Source organism: Fundulus heteroclitus, chromosome 15 (genome assembly GCF_011125445.2).
Source record: "Fundulus heteroclitus isolate FHET01 chromosome 15, MU-UCD_Fhet_4.1, whole genome shotgun sequence".
Taxonomy (NCBI): domain Eukaryota; kingdom Metazoa; phylum Chordata; class Actinopteri; order Cyprinodontiformes; family Fundulidae; genus Fundulus; species Fundulus heteroclitus.
The window spans coordinates 10,280,181-10,297,423 of NC_046375.1; the positions used below are offsets into that span (position 1 = coordinate 10,280,181).

At 39.7% G+C, this 17,243-nt stretch overlaps 1 protein-coding gene across 1 annotated transcript in view; it reads left to right on the top strand.

The window, feature by feature from the left end:
- afg1lb (AFG1 like ATPase b) overlaps positions 1-17,243 on the top strand; it is a 57,326-nt gene that overhangs the window by 26,713 nt on the left and 13,370 nt on the right. The window contains exons 7-9 of the mRNA XM_012867231.3: positions 1,261-1,319; positions 15,189-15,271; positions 16,094-16,164. Coding sequence (XP_012722685.2) covers positions 1,261-1,319; positions 15,189-15,271; positions 16,094-16,164 — 213 coding nt within the window. The remainder of the gene's footprint in view (positions 1-1,260; positions 1,320-15,188; positions 15,272-16,093; positions 16,165-17,243) is intronic.

Consider the following 17,243-nt stretch of genomic DNA (forward strand, 5'->3'; position numbering starts at 1 on the left):
TATAACTTCCTGTCGAACCTCCAGCATTAGTTTGAAGTGACTTTTAGGTGGGGAAACCGCCTGCATGTGGGCAGCTAGAGCTTGAGTGGTGTGACAGGCGGTGTTTTAGCAATGAGGTTCTAATAGCTACATCACTGTGGTGCAGTTGCACCATTAGTAAAATATTAACTGAAACGTTGTGCCATCACTCTGCAGCAACTTTCGGCTCTGTTCTGGTCTGCGACGTGGTCACTTTTTATTCTTTCGCTTCTCTTCCTCTTTACGTATTTCATGTTTTTTTTAAATGAGAATGCGTCCATCATGAGCTAGAATCCTGAACACAATGAAAAAGAAATGCAGTAAAAATGATAACATGTACAATTTTATTAAAAGATGTTAAGATTAGATTAAAGATACAGTCTATAGAACCTGATGACTCTTTGCATGCTCCAGCTCGCTTTTTAAATCTTACATGTTGAAGGGTTTGATGTTTTATTAAGAGAGCGCATTAGCTTTCTTGCTGAGTGGCGTCAGAAAATCAATACCAACAACAAGGCTCTTAAAAACTCACTAATTAACACATTATACCTTTTTTTTTTTTATTAATCAATACAGCAGAAGTCATATTTTCTACACGGACAGAAGAGTTGTATTGATCTTTGATTTTTTTTTCCCCCAAACAACTTTGTCAACAAAAAAAAATTAATTGATGCCCAAAATATTGATCTCTATTCTTTTAACCCTAATAGTCACGTCTCATTCACGGCATCGATTCATCAGTGCAGGAGTTACAAAGTGAGGTTTATTTATTATGTGATGTTAGGCTGTAGCCCAACATCAGGGTTTGTTTGTATTTATTAAGCCTCGCTGTGTGCGCCTCACTCTGTGCGTCTTTGTGCCTGTTTGTTGTGCGCATCCCTATCTGTTTTATCTGTCTGTCCGGGATGCTACTTCAGATCTAATTTGTTCCAGCCGAGCTAATTGAAACCTCTATTCAGCCAGCCGCTGTGGACATTGTCCGCGCTGAAAAGGCGACAGTCCTTTCTCTCGCCACCATTGTTTGGGAATGTAATGAATTTTATGTTGCTGCCGCTGCCGGTGCAGAAATCCATTTTTCTCCCCCCCTCCCCACCCCCGGTCCCCTCCATCCCTTTTGTCGCGCCTCCCCACCCATCCTTCAGTTCATCAATAGCCAATTTATCTGCCAATCTGTGTTGCGGGAATGACATTATTAGGAGGCTAAACAGCAGCTCTCATGCAAGCCCTTCCCTCCTCTTTCAGATCTGTACAAAAACGGACTTCAGAGGGACACCTTCCTACCTTTCATCGACGTGCTAAAGGTAGAGACAAAGTCACCTCTCTCTCTCTCTCTCTCTCTCGTCTTTTTAATTTATTCGTTTTGTTTATCACACACAGCTACACGTACATTACACATGCGCCTCTGTTGCCGCTGAGCCTGTCCTTCTGCGAGTTGGGGTTTGATGTTCTCTGCTTCCTGGATGCCTCGCACGGCGTCACAAAGCTGTCTTTGATCATGCCAGGGCACACTGAAACGCTCACAAAGAGCAGGAGGAGGAGAGGGAGAGAGAGATGGGACAGGTAATGTGAATGGGTGAACGAGCTGAGTGACTGACTCACACACTCCTTGCATTTCAAAAGTAGGGGATAAGAGAGAGGACAGAAAGGGAGAGTGAAGCGACAGCTAGCCGTTTCTATGAGAGGAAAAAAAAAAAAATCTACTTTGCAATTTAAGCAGGTCGCATCATTATCCTGCCTGCATATGAAATGATCATTGATGTGTTTGGAGTGATCATGATCATAAATAATTGCATAATAATTCGTTGTCATGCATTTCGCAACAGAGGAGGGCAGCATTCTTACGGTTTTTATTGGTATTTAGTCTAAAGTGTCATTACCAGAGAAGAGTGGACGTTAAAATGGTTACTATTCAGAATAGCGACGTGCCAGTCAGTTTACAATTTTTGTAAAGCATTGCCCTGTCCCTTTTAGCTGATTCTGAAATAAAGAAATAAATAAAGTTAGGAACATTCAAGATATTTTTATTGTAGCCTCTCTGAGCAGTAGTTTTTATTTATTTATTTAAGCAACAGAGAATCAAGAGTCTTTATTGTCATTATGTAACCATAATGAAATATTTGGTGAGGCACCGACATCAGACATGATACAGAAACACAAAACAAGACACACTGTTTGGGTTTTTGAATGCACCAACAACACCTCTGAGAAGCTAAAAGTGTGCACACAGTCTTTAGCATCTGATAAGATTTAAATGTTCTAATGAAAAACAGACAGCAGGCATTTTACAAAACGGTAAATGTGTCAGACAAACATTCCTAAAGAAGTTAAAAGTCTCCAAATAGTCATTAGCAAAAGATTAATTGATGTTCAAGGGGAGAAATGGTTAGCAGTTAACTTACAAGGGGATGTCACACTGCGTGAGAGTAGATCCTGTAAATGAAAAAGCAATGTTTACTGTTGTTTAAAACCTAAAAATATTGTTGTTCAAAACATCCAGCTTGTTTTTTAATGACATTAGCTGAATGCAACCTTGCTAGAATCTGTTCAGCCTTCCTATTATCTGCTGAAAGTATCTCTCTCTCTCTCTCTCTCCCTCTGTGTGTCGCTCTCACAGCCTTAATGAACCACAGTCATAACTCAACACCTTGAAATAAATAGTTTCCATTGAAAGATTTTTTTTGTCTCTGGGCTTCCACTGATTTAACACCGTATTGATTTTGAAAGTAAAGTTTGAGCTTTCCTGAGTCAGTAATGGGTTTCAATATAAAGACCTTTGAGGTGAGCAGGACATGTTGGGGTTTAGGTATGGTGCGTTCATAAAGTAAATGCAACAGGGCTGATCTAACTCACAATCAGATTCCTATCAACACCTGATTTCACGGGGTATTCTCGTTCGGACACAAGAGAATCAACATTCATCTTCTGAGATTGATTAAAACATGTAAATAACTATAAGGCACGTTTTTGGCTTTGAAAAAAGTTGGAGTTGAGAATAATTCAGTCATGGAAGTCATGAGTCATGGAATAATTTTGTTACAATGCCTCGTGAAACTGTCCGTACCCGTCATCTTTTTTTACATTTTGTCATGTTAGTCATGACACAAATGTCACAAATGAGACACATGTCATTGACATTTGTTAGTTTTCATGATTGACCAACACTATATAGCAGATAAATTTATCATGGAAGAACATTTTTATTTTATTATTTTTTTGTCTAAATGTTTCACCAGTGTTGGTTGCACTGTTGCCTTGCAGCAAGAAGTTCCTGGGTTCTAAAACCACCTGGGCTCTTTCTGCATGTTCTCCCTGTACATGCATGTGTTCTCTCCAGGTTCTCCGGGTTCCAGCTACAGTCTAAAAACATGACTGTCAGGTTAATTGGTCTCTGTAAATTGCCCTTAGTTGTGAGTGTGCGTTCATGAGTTTTTGGCCTGGCGACCTGACTACAGTGTACCCCACCTCTCGTCCGATGGCCACTAGAGATAGGCACCAGATTCTTCCTGAGTCTGTAAATTTTAGAAACACTTTGCTAGAAGTACAACAACATGTTTTTCTATTAGCTTTTGCTTGATTTTGTTGGTAAAATAGCTCAAGCTCAGTCAGACTGGATGTATTTTGCCCGTCCTTCCAGGTTTGCTACTGTATGTCCTCCTAAATTAATACTTTTGCAAGGCACTGCAGTTTTGAGCCTGTTTTGACCATAGATTGGATGAAAGTCGAGTCATCTTGCTCCTTTTTATTTGTGTTTGATGTTTTAATTTTCACATATCATATGCTGCTCACACTAATGAAAGAACAATTTTTTCTCTTATTTTTATTTTAAGCCTTTAAAATGTTGTTTCAGGAATGTTCAAGCAGACCCAATAGAGTTACAGAACCATAACTCTTTAACATCCTACATTGGTATGTCCCATTGTTTAGAAAAAATTCAATACATTAATTCAACATACAATATTCTCTTGCTGACTAATTTTATGATTTTTTTTATCATATTTTGTACATCATTGTTCAGTTCATTTCCGTAAGCTATTACTTAGATTAAGGTCAGCATTTGAAGCAGCAGATAAACTCTTCGTTTAGTCCACTTTAAATTTCACACCTGTTGTCCTAAAATGCAATTAAGCTATTATTAAAGTTATTAAGCTTACCCCAATTATTTACTCTTTGAATCCAAGGAGAGAGATTTTCTTGTAATCTTTTAAGACGGTCTGGATCAGTAATTCTTCAGGATTTCTCAATATCAGTTAAAGTTCTTCTTTGGACTTACATTTTGGCCTATCCATAGAAAAATTACTAAAGATGAGATCCCTAAATTGAACAAGGACAAAAATGAAGAAAGGTCTTTTTGTCGCTTATGCCAAGTTTCTGGCTTAAAGCTCTCAGGGAATCACCTTTTTCATGGTAAACTATTTACTCATGTCTGCTTTGTAATACATTTGGCTAAAGGAATTGGAACAAATGGTGTCCCTGGCAGGCTGCCTATTGAACAGAAGGGTCCAAATATCCTATTTAAAATGGGTTCTTCTCTAAGGTGTTAGCGTTGTAATGAAACCACATGGGTTTATCCTTTGAATGGAGAATTTGATTCTTCAGTAGGTCAGAGTAAAATGGCTTGTTTCTCTGAAAAGATTTGAGTATTTCTCTAGAATTGACTAAAATAAGGAGTCAAGGTAAAAAAAAAAAAAAAAACTTAGAAAAATATTGAGTCACTGAATAATAATTATTAAGAAAGTTTGCCTACTTGGAAGACAAATGTAAAGAAGTAGTTTAAGGCTTTTGGTAACTTCGTTAAATATTTCTATGCTTATGTCTGTGCCTTTAAAAAAGCAGTTGTTATTGGGACTCTGTGAACCCAAAATACCATTTTCTTTCTCCAAAGGTGAGACTTTTTACCTCCCTTACCCACCTGTTCTCCATGTCTGGTGGAAAAATAAACTTAATCCAGCCTTCTAAGCTTTCAAAGATTTTCAATTACAGCTCTGCATGTAGTAACATTTAGGTAAGTAGCTATATTATTGTGGTTATTTAATGAATTGTGAATTTACCAAGAGTGCCAAAGAGAAATTGGCCTCTGACATATTCCCACCCCAAAGAAACAGGAAGATAGTTATTAGTTAAAACTTCCCGAACACCTCTAATCAAAGTTGACTGAAGTTGTCCCTGAAAATACAGCAGTACCTCCAAATATAAAAAGTTATTTCTTGAAATTAAGCAGTTTTGCATCTTAAATTAGGAAATGGGCTTCCCTATTGAAAACAATTTCTTAAACATATTTTTCCCCTAACCCCACAACTAAACCTTTGCCAAACCATGAACATAAACATTCATACACATGATTTTCAGCACAGTAGTCATTAACTTCTATATACTAACATTGCTTGAAGCATTTTAAAATAGCATAATGATAACATTATTTTATTTATCTATTAAAGGAGAAACAACTCCCATTATGACTTGGGGAAAGACATCATGGAGTGCTCTCCTTGTAGACTATTCTGCACTTGTGCCTCAACCCTGTAAATCACCTACAGATACTGGAAATACCGGTATCTTTATATATAACTTCTTGCAGCGGAAAATAAATCAATATTGAGACGCTTGCTTCTGTTTGCACATCAGGTCTGTTTGCACATTCTGCTGTGTGAGAAGACGGCCTTGTTCTGGTTAGGGTTAAAAACTTTGTACAATTTCTCCACATCGTCCAGAGCTCCTGGATGGGTCTGGAAGTGTGCACCTCTACCGTCGGCCTCTTTGGTGATAGGCAAAGCATCTAAAATAATGAAGAAGAAGGTAGAGAGGACAGGTTGCAGGGAATATACTGTTCATGAGGGGAATTTTGCGGTGTTTCTATAAGGCAAAATTTAAATATGCTGTCCAAATATGTCCACTGTACATCCCAATTACATTAATTTCATTGAAACCGGCACTGGAAATTTTATCCAAAACAGTTTTTTTTTGTTTTTTTTCTAACCATTTTCTGTGATAACTTATTAAAAGCAGTTTTCAGTTTCCAGTTTTGAAGAGTGGCTAAGAGGAATAGGCCTTTTATGTGACATGTTTGCAGAGAAATGGGAAGTTATGAGTTACTAATTAGGAATTCATTGATTCTCTGATCAACTTGAATTCAAATATAACTTACAGAAAGGCTTCATTTACAGGCATTTTTAGTCGCTGTGATGGCAGTGATTTTGTTGAATATTTTTTACTCTTAATTACTTCTACTCCTGCTTATTTCTCTAAATTCAAATGTTAGATGTTTCTACTCCACTAATAGATGGATTTATGTCAAGACTTTTAGCAAAACTTCCCCTGTGGTCCCAATTAATTTGGAGACAAATAATGCTGGAAAAGTGTACTTGCTATTAAGCCTGAGGTCTAGTACATAAAAAAGAACAGATTTATATTTATATTTAGCTGGATTTCTATCTTACAGCGTGCAAGTTGCAATAACATGAAGCTCAAAGTGAGCGGCTAAGCACAGATGATTCACCTATCAGCATTTGTCGGGTTAATCAGCTGCTTCAAATTGCTTGATAAAGCTTTAACTTAAAATACACAAATGTAAGCTTTCAACATGGGAAGTCTCAGAGTTACCCTGCTCCCCGCCCAGCGGCACCCTTGCCCTCTCTAATCCACCCTCATCAAGGTCCTGAATGCCTGTTGTCCCTCCCTGCCCCAGACTACCTCCTTTCTTTCTGGGCACCATGTTCCCCCTTTGTCAAATCATCTGGTTTTTGGGGGGGTCTCTTTTTTCTTCTTTTCGTTTTCTGGCGGCCTGCTCTGCAAAGTAAAAGCGTGCTTTTGCAAGGTGACGTTGCTAACTAGCTGACCCTTAATGGATTGAATTAATGCTGGCAGGGAGCAGAAGTCTGCGGATCACGGCTGGGTGTTCGGGCTGCAGCGTCATTTCTATAACGAGTGGAAGAGAGAATGTGGGCATTAAGACGTGAAAAAAAAAAAATAGCCTCTGACCTCTGATCCTGATCACCTGAGCCGCGGTGGTAAAGGTTAATCCAGCATCTCCTTCTGCCTGAGTTGACGTCTTTATTTAACAATTGACTTCTGATTAGGTGGGACCCCCTCTTTTCCTCCGCAAGCATCCAGTTGCCTCATCCTAAAGCGACAAAAAAAAAAAAAAAACATTAAACCAAGCACAGTTAAAGTAGTTTTACCTGTCAAACATGGATAGGATGAAGTTTTGTCTGTTCTAAACATCCTTGGTCGGTTTTTACGGATGTGTGTTGACAGTTTCAAGTCCCCTTGTCAGCGCCATTAGAAAATCTATTCAGGCGTTCCTTTTTTCTTTGCAGCCATGGCAAAGCTCAGGTTAATGTAAAATACAGGGTTTGGGGGCTCTTCTTTAATGGACACTGGCAGTATTGTAACTAAGACACCCTTTTTTTTTTTTCCCTCTCTCTCATGTGCCGTCCTCCCTCTCCACTTCACTTTTCATCGCCCATCCAGTCTCTCCACCCTCCTATCCTCTCTCTTTATTCCATCACCATCCCGTTCCGCTCGCAAGCTTTACTCACCCAAGGTCAGGTCCCTGCATTTTGGTAGCAGAATAGTGACTTTATTCTCCCCTCTGCTTGTTCGATTACAGCCGTGCACAAAGCTGCCGAAGGGAGAGGGAAAAACATGACGACAACCCTGAGCTAACTTGGAGTATCTGTGGGTTTCCTGCTCTCGTTAACCCTTCTTTTGATCCGCTCTCCTTCTCCATTATTTGTGTGTGGCATTGTTAATAATTGCAACGTCCTGTGCAGTTGCTGATGATTGGGGGGAAAAAAAATATATATATATATATATAAAAATAAACAAAACCGGAATGACAGAGAACGACTAATTGAAGAATGGGAGCGATGTTGTCCTCCCACGAAGACCTTGGTGAGAAAGAGCAGAAAAGCCTGCAAGTTAAAATAAAACCAAGTTCGATATTTGATGAAAGCCATTGTTTCGCAGAACATTTAAGGTTGGGTATTAGAGTCTGCCCCCAGGGCAAAGCTCATTACTTTTATGCGTTTATTCTTTAAAATCGGATCAATCAGTAAGAGACGAATTGATTTTCCTTCCATTTGAACTCATGAGCACTGAAATCTCGGATTGCAGTTAATTTTTCATTTATCAAGTTATGACAGTCTGGTTTGTCTTTTGTGTGTCAGAGGTGATCAAGCGCATGATCTTTTCGGTTATTAAAACCCCGTGCCGTTATGGATACAGTGGGTCATCGTAGCTCAAGGCGGCGCCCATGTCAGACGGCTGTGTTTTTCAAAGTGCATGACAAGTTGTGCACTTTTGATTAGTTCTGCAAGCGTAGGAAAAGCAACGTCTTTCTGCAGGCACATCTTTTATGTATCTGTCGGGGTGACATTTTATGAGAGGCATCTTTGTTTTTCGGGGTCCAGAGTCTAATGCTTCTGTGTGTGTATGCTCAGCTAAATGTTGTCTCATTTGGCCTAGAAGTTCTTTTGAATATTTCCACATTGTTGTTTTTGACTAAAACCCATACAACCAAAGCATTGGCTTACTGTTTTACAAGTTTTTATTTGTTTTTAGGCAACACGTCAAGAAATGACTTATTTTTTTTCTGTAATTGTTTGTTTTTGTTTATAAGCGTCTGCTCCGATCACTAAGGGGGTGATGATTAAGTCACAATGCAGTAAAGACATTAAATGATTTCATATCTTAAGGAAATATACAAAAGGGTTTGTGTAAGAAAATATTTGCACCCTTTGTGAAATCTTGAATTATCTGTGGTTATATACATTTACTATGTTCAGTTTTACTAGTCACTCCCAGGCCTGATGGGTGCCTGACCTGTAGAATCAAAAAATCACTTCAACAGAACCTGACCATCAAGCTGAAGTAGGCTAAAATATCTTCATGCCTTAATTTAAAAAGTCATGTCATCTTACACGCTAGAAAGGGCTAGAAAGCATTTCCCAATGGTCATTATCCCTATTTGGAGAAATTATTGAACAGTGGTAAACCAAAATTACTCCTTCAGGGAATCTACTACCCTTCCAGGTCGTCCCAGAGGAGCCAGAATATAACGTCTAAAGCTCTCCTGGCCACACTTTGCCTCAGTTAAAGGCAGCGGCATCCAGGGGACGATTGCATGGTTAAAAACATAAAAGTAACTCAAAGCTGCTGCATCTGGTGTAGAATTTTATAGATATAACACAGTTTTAGAAAACCAGCATATTGCCAGCAATAAAGCATGGTGTTGGTAGAACGGTGATCCAGCGCGACAATAATATGGAGCACACCAGCAAGTCGACCTCGGAGGGGAAATGTGTTTTAAATACTGACGTGAGAAAATTCAGCAAAGTCAAACTGATCGACTGTCTGTTGAGCTCTGATAGAAGGCCTCAGGCTGTTTTTAGGCTTTTAGAGAATTGGTAAACCGGGATGTTTTCAAACAGGTGCTGAGGTGCTGAGATTTATTGAATCTGGATTACAAGAGTATTTGGTTGTTAGATAATTAGTGTAGAATTTTTTTTTTCAATTGTCATATGATAATATAACTGAGAACCTCTCCGCAGTTGCTGATATACCTATAGATGCATGGAAAAACATAAAATAAATGCATCTTTGACTACAGTAGCAGAATTTCAAACTGACAGATTTGCTGTATCAAAATCCCTGGTGACACATTTAGTGGAACCCCATAAGAAAATCCTGCAAAATTAACTCTAATGAAGCCTTTTTATATTAGATTTTTTTTGGTTTTTTTGTTATTTAGTCACACTTTTGGGGAACCTCTAATTATTAATCCATGACTACTATTACAATTGTCACACAAAGGCCTATTTCTATAAGCTACTCTAAAAATGACAAGACAGGGGAATTTTAACATTTAAATAACACAGATGTGTCTTTATTTTAATAAGTCGTAGGAGTTTATCTATTTAAAAAGATTCTCACCTAAACCTGCCTGCATCTACAGTCAGAGCAATGATTTTAAAGTTTTAAAACAACTTGAACAGTGAAAACATTTGACAAGGACCGGGCTTTATTGCCTAGAGAACTTAATGCTACTGCAATGAAACGTGGATTTATGTAAAAGGTTTTTACCTACAGTCAAGGCCAAAATTATTCATGTTTCTGGCAGATTTAGATTTAAAATTATTTTATTTCAAGCAATACTTTTGGTCTGACAGGGAATGACAAATGCAAAAAGAGAGTGAGATAGTCTCCAAGAGAGATAATTTTTACAACATTATTTTCACACTTTGAAATTTGGTAATTGCTGACCAGCTTTTTGCAGGTTTCCACTGTTATTCTTGACGATGGTTTTGCAACGAGCTCCATTTCTCTGAGGTTATAAAGGCCTCCCCTCCCATCACCATAATCTTTAGCCCATTCCACAGATTATCAGATTGAAATTTGGACTGCGGCTGAGCCACTCCAAAACGGTCATATTACTTCCAATCAGAAGAAACTTTTAGGTTAAATTTAAAGATTACTTTAAATCTAAATCTCCCAGGAGCATGAAGACGTCTGGGCTTAACCCTACCTTCAAGAACAGAAATTAAAAAATAAAAATACAAAGGATACATGATGATGATGTAAGACAGATTTATTGCATGCTGTGATAAAACAAGTCAATCTGACAAATATGAACAACCTGATCTCTGAACGCCTGCTTATAACGTACAGACCAGAACATTCATAAATCATAAAACCCTATTTGTTAGGTTCGTGTTGGCTGCTGTCACGCAGGTCGAGCCTCTGTTGGCCAGGTGCAGGAACCACAACCCATCTTGGCGTTTTGGTTCGGTTCGCTTTTAGGGCCAACAGAACTCAAGAGGGGTTGAGAGCGCCGGAGTCCAGCGGGGTCCCGGATCACAAAACACGAGGCCTGAAACTCAAAGGCCGCTTCCTCAAGAGGAGCAACCGAGGCAAGGGGAGGTTGTGAGAACGGCCCGGCTGAACAATCCGTCGCCGGCCGAAGGCAGTCACACTTTAAGGGAACAGATCATTAGGTGTAATTAGGGTGTTCACATTGTCACGTACCCCCTCCCAGACTGCTGAGGAATGAATAAAATCACCAGCTACACCCCCAGCTTGCCCACTCACACACACACTTACACTCACACACACACACAGCAGCTCCCCAGTTAGTGAAAGCACTTTGATGTCAGAAGAGTCGTACAGAACTTGCCAGCATAAAGGCAGTGTTTTAAGCTTTCTCTCTTTTCTCCCCCCGTCTCTCTGTCTCTCGACCCCTCTGTCCCTGCCCCCTCCCACTTTTCTTCTGTCCCCCTCCACAGAAGGCTGTAAGACACACATGGCTGAATGGACTACAACCTTTCCCCCCCTCATCTCTCTCTCTCTCTCTTGCCACCACACCACCCCGCCACCCCCTTCATCTCTTTTTCAGCCTTCCCACCCTGCATTTCTTTGAGGCCTGGTCAATTCTCCAGGCCAAACAAAAAAAAAAAAAAAAAAAAAAAGAAAAAGCATCAAATGTTTTCTGCTGCCGGGTAATGAGGGAGTGGACCTCATCGGGGCCCAATAGTCAGCTATCCTTGGCTTTTGTTGCCGCTCAATGGCACCGCGTTCTTTGAAAAAACTCAAAAGCAACTTTTTGAGGATTGAAGGATTGAGAGAGAGATATGTCGCGCAGGGAAGCAGAGCCAATAAAAGAAAGGGAGAAGCCACTCTGTTTTTATGCTAAGCGGCTGTCCTGTTAGAGCGGCGGACAGCTCTCACAATGACTTGATCGGAGTACATGTGTTTGGATGACTTTCTTAAGAGTCTGCTTCTCATGTCTGGTGCCTCGGTGGCACTACTCTTCCCACCGCCGGCCGGGACGTCCGTCAACTCAACGGTCGCTAGGTTGTTTAAACTCGAAGTCCCAAAATAAACGAACGTGCAAGTCATACTGACCTCGCAGACGTACATGTGGAAGTGTTCATTTGTTGCCTTCAATTTTTTTCTTTCCCGACCTCGGGTCCGAGAATGTCATCACGCCTGAATCGGATTCATTCGAAGCGAAAGCGGGAAAGCTAGCCGGATTAGCTAAATGTTGTTCTTGCTAAATGCTGTTTCTCTCACAAAGATCATGTGGATGTGTCAACAGTTGACAAGAAAGAAAACAGTTTGCTGAAGCTGCTTTGTGAGAATTACCACGGCAAACAAAAAAAATTAAAAAGGTGATGGTCCAATTATAGACACTCTAGGTACGTTCTAATTTTGTTCCACTACAGTCAAATAAAGCGGATAATTTACTGCCAAGTTTCTTCGGAAGCCCAGCTGGTTCAATAGAGTTGCTGACTTTGCAGCAATCTGCTATTTGAGTATTTTTTGGCAAGCTGTCATCCAAATACATAATAATCCTCGTTTTATGATGGGGGTTTTTTTGTTGCTGGGTTTTTTTTGTTTTTTTTAAGGGGGGGGGGGGACTATTTAGCTCAATAAAATCTTTGATATGTTTCAGGAATCCTGGAGCGGAAAAAAGAATCCTGTCTAATCAGAACCCAAAGCAGAATTTGGTATTTTCTGTTGACGTGACTGACAAAAGCAACTGAGTTCCCTTCAAAAATGCTCAATTTACAAATTGTCACAGGCATCTTGTATCTACTAACAAAATCAGACTAAAACTTCTGGTAACGACCCCGACTTTTGCATTGAAAAGACTTCTCGTTAGAGAACCAGTGCTGAACCAAGCAAAGACTTCCCCAACACATGCAAAGTCTGCCCTTTTGTGCAAGGTATTGTGAAACCTTCTGCTTTAGACCAATTGTGACTTTGTAGTTTATTGAAGGTATGGTGAGAAAGTCAATTCATGTTATAAAAATGCTGTTTGTTATTATGATCATCTGTGTTTCTTAGATACAATGCTTCTGAGGGTTGCATGGAGCTAATTACCATAATATCTACATTGTAATGCTGTAACTTTGTAATTACAGTGACATCAACAAATGGTGTGATTCGTAATTAGTCACAATAATTAGCTATTTATTAATAATTGCGCCTCATTTTCAGCTATGAAACGCAATTAGGTGTGGATGAAATGGCAACACGTGGGTAATAGCGTCAAAAATCGGTGACTTAGCCTGTAAGCTGTAACTTGTTTTGTCAAAACACTAAATTACTAACCAGATTTACAAATGTTTTGTTCTTGTGATTGATCGACTCGTGGTTCTGAAAGAGCATAAACGAGCCCGGCGCGTCCGGGTCCGTGTTTTGTCAGAGCACAGTCGGATTTGGGAGTCAAACAGACAGACTGTAAGTTGCGAAGTAGACTCAAAGTGAGATCTGACTGTCAGAGGAGCGTGATGAAAGGTGGCGGTGGTGTTCGGTGGGGGGGGGGGAGGTGGTGAAAGACCACAATGTGTAGGCGGAGGAAATCTTGAAGGAGTGGGATCTTGACAATCCCCTTAAGATGGATAATCAAGTAATGACCCGCGAGGCTTCAGCCTCATCTGATTATAAATAACCAATGGAATCATCATCTCTGATTGTGTTTCCATTCCTCCTTTTTCTTTCCCCCTTCTCTTATTTATACCTCCGTCAGCCAAATGTACTGTAGGTAGATGCGCTTCACAAAGAGAGCGAGTGTGTGAAGGGGGGGGTGGGAAGGGGGGGGGGGGGGGGGGGGGTCGGAAGATGGCAGGAGAAAAGCTGAACTGAGATTCTAATGATGTGGCGGCAATTGTGACAAGTTTTTTTTTTTTTTTTTCCTGCTTTTCGGAGAGACTATTTACCGGTTGGCGGGGTCAGCAAAGGTTGATGAAATGACACCTCCCTTTTGTGCGCGAGGGAGGGCGAGTTTGTCAGGTTGTTATTAAGCCTGATTCAGCCAATTGGCTCAGAGTGGGAACCCCGTTTGTGTGAGCGGACACGGAGATAAAAAGTTGACAGCGGAGAAGAATAGAGTATTTCCGTCCCCATGCTTTGTGATGATTACTAATTATCCTGCAGCTTAAGGAGGCCAGTGGCAGAAATTCACTGATTTTATAATTTAATGGAGCTGTCGCAGGATACTCAGTCAGCCGTTGATGGCTTGCCTGGAATGATATGCAATTCCTCTCTTTTCTTTGATAGAATAGTGGCGATGATGATTATAGTTTGCGCTGCACTCCCTGACATGAATCCTGTTGACGTTTTACACTATTTCAAAAAGTTTCACAGGTTCACCTCAGCTGGAGCGCTCCAGAACAATAGTTCGGCACAATAAAGCATAAAGCAGTGGCATAAAATCCGAGAGCTGTCAGCAGACGGGTCCCTGTCGCCCTGTCGCCTTCTATAGTCCTGTCATTTTTATTTGTTCACACAGTATTTGCCTTTTATTCCCTTTGAAAGCTCTGGCTGAAAGCTCCAAGCTTTTACACTACAAATAAACAAGAAAAGTGTGAATCTTTATTTACTAAAAAAAATGGTACAGCTACACAACATTGCAGCAATATATGATGTAAAACTGACTCTATTTAGTCCTCCATAACGAGATTAGTATAAAATTCTTATCCTCACCTAATCCTGATTAAGTTTCAGTTTTCATACCTAAGACTTTGCACTGATCAACATTTCTGCAGATTTTCTTTGCTGTTGAGTAATGTTTTTAAAGTGAATATTATGTGTTTTAATGAAACATCAGTAAAACTAAAGGATAACGTGTGTTCCAGACCCTCACAAAGCATCACTACTACCCATCTGGCCGGAATCCCTTTTTTTTTCTCTTCTTTTAAAAGAAAACTTGCACATTACTCTGGACAAAAAAAAGATATTTGTGATGTACAACAAACATTTGAAGCTGCGAGAAACTTAATATAAGATGTCTCTGACAATATTTATGTGTGTTTTACTACTAAACCTTTCAAAAATTGTTGGGCCTGGCCCAGAAATCATAATAAACGCAACGGTATTCTTGTTTGTTTTACAAGTGAATAAAAAAGAAAGATTATTTTTTATTGATTTCTATTGTCATTTTAAAAAAAATTGTTACATTGCTTCCTTTTGACTTATTCTGATTATTCACAAGGCCACAAGTAAAACAAAATACATCATCACAACTTATTATTATTTATTATCTTTTGCATTGATGAGAACTTCTCTAGTTTTCTTTTAATTTTTAACGTGTATTCTGATCTCTTTTAAGTTTATGTAACGTTTTCATTGCAAACCCAAGTGGGAAAATGTTTCCCCGTGTTTGTGCGCAGGAATACTGCCACACTGTCTGCTTGGACTCTGGGATCGACTACAGGAGGCTGGACAGGCCTGCAGCCGGAAAACTCTACTACCTGTAAGACTCGCGCACGCTGCATCCTCTCCCTTCTGACGACAGTCCAGCTCAGTTCAGAGGTGGTGCAGGGGTCCGGTAGCGAGTCGACAATAAACTGCACACAAACATTCACGCAAAGGAAATGTTTGAGCACATGATGCGGTTAGATGTTTTTTTTTTTTAGGTTTTTTTTTTTTTTTTTTTGTAAAGATTGAAAGAGAAGGCAAACAGATGCATAAATGGGCAGAAGCAGGCAGGGATGTTTATAAAGACCTGCATTACCTTGAAAGAGCCATGAAAAGAATGAAAGGAATCAATAGAACATGAGAAAATGGCAGAGCTTTAAAAGCTACTTTTTTATTTTCCTCATTTCATATCCGCTGTTAGGAGCACGCACACACACACACAGACACACACACACACACCGCCAAACAAGTTTGGGCCATTCAAGTGCATGTAAATAGAGAGCATCACACCCTTTTTACCTGGAGTTAAAACACAAGCACACAAACACACACATACACCCTCACGGCCTCATTTTAACGCGCATTCACAGGCTGACGCTCGTGTTTAGAGCCTAACATCCTCATTTTTTTCTGCTGATGGAGTGAAAAGCTAAGTACTCAGCACCAATGCTCTGCTGGCTGCCAGCGTTTGATGTAGCCACTTCAGCGTTATTAATTTTATATCCAATTGTTTCCCCTGTGGTTTTCTTTGTGTGTGTGTGTGTGTGTGTGTGTGTGTGTGTGTGTGTGTGTGTGTGTGTGTGTGTGTGTGTGTGTGTGTGTGTGTGTGTGTGTGTGTGTGTGTGTGTGTGTGTGTGTGTGTTGGTTTGGTGTGCAGCACAGGGGAGCCTGGAGCAGAGGCTTACCTGGATACACTGTTTGAGGAGCTGGCATTAAGACAGAAGAGTGGTAAGGAAGTTTAACTCTCCACTTTTTAACTGGATTAAAATTTAAATGGACGTTTCTATATGTTCTCTCCAAATCGCGGTTATTGGGAATTATTCTGACAATGTTTTGAAATTCTTCTTTCCGCTTTTTTCTTCACCATATAAATGGCAGAAATTATAAAAGAAACATAGGTTTAACAGCATTTTTCACATTACTGTCAACTTTTTTTTTGCTTTGCTTTTATAGTTTGTTTCATTAGCAATATGTCAAACCATTGTGTTATCCAGTTTTCTGGAAACCTTAAAGAATAATATGAATAAACACAAGACGGTGTCTTGTCTCCTAATGCCGAAGAGGCTCCCCTTCCACTTCCGGCGTCAAGTCCGGGTTTAGCTCAAAGATGCCCCACAGAGCTATGCTGAGCCGAAAAATATGCAACAAACATACATCCAGGCCTAAACAGGCTATCAGGTTAACCTCACAACAAACATCAATTAGGAAGGGGAAACAGGTGAGTCACACGTAGCCACATTAGCAGGAAGTTAATCAGAATCAGAATTAGACATGCTTTAATAATCCCAGAGGGAAAACCCTTTTTTTTTTTTTTTTTTTTTTTTTCAGAAACAAGCAGCTCTGTGCTCCAAACTGGCTGGATATCAGCTGTTTTTAAGTAAATTTGTTTCCAGTGGCTTCATTCAGTCAGATTATAAGAAACAACAAAGGACGACTATCATCCTCAGCTCGTTCCGGTTAGAGTTTTAGTCAGAAAAGCTAAGTTTAGTAGGACGCTGCAGATACCTCTACATGTGAGGCTTTACAGTAGCATGCATTGACAAAAAGAAATTATCAATTTCACCACAGAAATTATGTTTTCTCCTAAACACCTACGAAACACTCATTTCATCTCCCACAAAAAAAAAAATGCTGCGTCCTATATGGGCGAACATAGTCAAGTGTTTGGCTTCCGTTTCCCCATCACACATTTAATTTTTTTTCTAAAATCAATGCACTAACAAATTTAACTAGTGTCAAACTTGTATTTTTAGCTCAAAAACACATATAACTTAGAAAACGGTTCACAGTGAAGAGCTGTGCATTTA